The 2,464-nt window shown below is 60.3% G+C and overlaps 1 protein-coding gene across 1 annotated transcript in view; it reads left to right on the forward strand.

Annotated features, from left to right (window-relative positions):
- The window catches only part of ddx18 (DEAD (Asp-Glu-Ala-Asp) box polypeptide 18), a 6,803-nt gene extending 4,689 nt beyond the window's left edge, over window positions 1-2,114 (forward strand). Inside the window, exons 3-11 of the mRNA XM_008403163.2 lie at window positions 5-75; window positions 154-353; window positions 458-572; window positions 645-784; window positions 852-1,013; window positions 1,084-1,236; window positions 1,460-1,573; window positions 1,652-1,708; window positions 1,816-2,114. Of these exons, the coding sequence (XP_008401385.1) occupies window positions 5-75; window positions 154-353; window positions 458-572; window positions 645-784; window positions 852-1,013; window positions 1,084-1,236; window positions 1,460-1,573; window positions 1,652-1,708; window positions 1,816-2,022 (1,219 nt within the window). The 3' untranslated portion in view covers window positions 2,023-2,114. The remainder of the gene's footprint in view (window positions 1-4; window positions 76-153; window positions 354-457; window positions 573-644; window positions 785-851; window positions 1,014-1,083; window positions 1,237-1,459; window positions 1,574-1,651; window positions 1,709-1,815) is intronic.
- Window positions 2,115-2,464: the final 350 nt, after the last annotated feature.

Raw genomic sequence — 2,464 nt, forward strand, 5'->3', positions numbered from 1 at the left:
GCAGCGGGAAAACGTTGGCCTTCCTCATCCCGTCCATCGAGCTCATCAACAAGCTCAAGTTCATGCCCAGGAACGGTGAGTCGTCCTCCTGAGGCTCCGCCTCCTTGCTCTGCGACCCCACGCTGAGGCTCCGCCCACTCCACCCTCCCTCAGGTACCGGCGTGGTGATCCTGTCTCCGACGCGGGAGCTGGCCATGCAGACGTACGGCGTGATGAAGGAGCTGATGGYGCACGACGTCCACACCTTCGGCCTCATCATGGGCGGCAGCAACCGCTCCGCCGAGGCCCAGCGGCTCRCCAACGGCGTCAACATCCTGGTGGCCACGCCCGGCCGCCTGCTGGACCACCTGCAGGTGAGACGGTGAAACTGCAGGCTAGTTTCTGCACCAGAGGCTCCGTTTGGATGTACTGGTTCTGCTTTTGGTTGCCTCCCAGTTTACCGTCTGTCTCCTCCCAGAACACGCCGGGCTTCATGTTTAAGAACCTGCAGTGTCTGATCATCGATGAGGCCGATCGGATCCTGGAGGTCGGCTTCGAGGAGGAGCTGAAGCAGATCATCAAGCTGCTGCCCAGTACGTCCCACTGCTCCGCCACGTTCTGACCCCCAGATGCCCCGCTTGACCCCGTTTGCCCCGTCTCTGCAGAGAAGAGGCAGACGATGCTGTTCTCGGCCACCCAGACGCGCAGGGTGGAAGACCTGGCCCGGATCTCCCTGAAGAAGGAGCCGCTGTACGTTGGCGTGGACGACCACAAGGACAGCGCCACCGTGGACGGCCTGGAGCAGGTAGGCCCCTGACCGACGCAGCCCCTCTGACCCCCCTGACCTCCGGCTGACCTCCTGACCCCTGCAGGGCTACGTTGTGTGTCCGTCGGAGAAGCGCTTCCTGCTGCTGTTCACCTTCCTGAAGAAGAACCGCAGGAAGAAGCTGATGGTTTTCTTCTCCTCCTGCATGTCGGTCAAGTTCCACTACGAGCTTCTCAACTACATCGACCTCCCGGTCCTGGCCATCCACGTGAGCTCCTGACCCAACCCGACCCAGCTGATTGTTCCGCTGGGTTCTGACGGCCCGTTTCTCCCCACAGGGCAAGCAGAAGCAGACSAAGCGGACCACCACCTTCTTCCAGTTCTGCAACGCCGACTCCGGCATCCTGCTGTGCACCGACGTGGCGGCGCGCGGCCTCGACATCCCCGAGGTCGACTGGATCGTCCAGTACGACCCGCCGGACGACCCCAAGGTCAGCGCCGGGAGGGGTGGCGGCACCGAGTGGYTAGGACTCTGACCTCTGACCCCTCTCTTTGTCCCCGTCTGCAGGAGTACATCCACCGGGTCGGCAGAACCGCCAGAGGCATCGACGGCCGCGGCCACGCGCTGCTCATCCTGCGACCCCAGGAGCTGGGCTTCCTGCGCTTTCTGAAGNGACTCTGACCTCTGACCCCTCTCTTTGTCCCCGTCTGCAGGAGTACATCCACCGGGTCGGCAGAACCGCCAGAGGCATCGACGGCCGCGGCCACGCGCTGCTCATCCTGCGACCCCAGGAGCTGGGCTTCCTGCGCTTTCTGAAGCAGGCCAAGGTGACCTCTGACCCCAGCATGACCTCTGACTGACCTCTGACCCCCRGCTGACCTCTGGCTCTGCTCTCTCTGCTTCAGGTCCCGCTGAGCGAGTTTGAGTTCTCCTGGAGCAAGATCTCTGACATCCAGTCTCAGGTAAGAACCCGACCCGGTTCTGTTCTCGGTTCTGACCCGGTTCTGTTCTCGGTTCTGACCCGGTTCTGTTCCTGGTTCTGACCCGGTTGTGCCTCTGTCCCGTCCAGCTGGAGAAGCTGATAGAAAAGAACTACTACCTGCACAAGTCGGCCCAGGAGGCCTACAAGTCGTACGTCCGGGCCTACGACTCTCACTCTCTGAAGCAGATCTACAGCATCAGTACCCTGAACCTCCCCATGGTGGCGCTGTCCTTTGGGTTCACCGTGCCGCCCTACGTTGACCTCAGTATCCTTTTCTCTGCTGCTCGGGTCTAATCAAACCTCAATAAAGCTGATCACTCCGGTCCGCCTTCCTGGGAAAGTCCGGTTCATTTGTGGAGGTGTGAATGGACTTCCCCTCCTGGCCTGTGGGGGCGCTGCAGACACTGAGAGCAACTTCCTGTTTCACCAAATGGAAACAAAATGGAGGCGTCAGATTTTAGCGGTTGGAGGATTTCTCTTTATTTCTGCTGCTAGTGCTAGGCTAGCACATTAGCTTTGTTTGTATTTACCCAGAATGCCCTGCGCTGTAGTCCACTTCCTGCTTCTGGAGCGGTCTCCGGTCCGCTTGGGGTTCACATTCAAACTGAATCCAGACCAAAGCTTGGAGGACCAGAGGTCAGAGGTCAACTAGTGTCCACACCTCACCAACTGAACCGGACTTTATAGCAAGCAGACTGGAGTTGGGTTGAACCGGACCGGACCGGACCGGACCGGA

Source organism: Poecilia reticulata, unplaced genomic scaffold, assembly GCF_000633615.1.
Source record: "Poecilia reticulata strain Guanapo unplaced genomic scaffold, Guppy_female_1.0+MT scaffold_308, whole genome shotgun sequence".
NCBI lineage: Eukaryota > Metazoa > Chordata > Actinopteri > Cyprinodontiformes > Poeciliidae > Poecilia > Poecilia reticulata.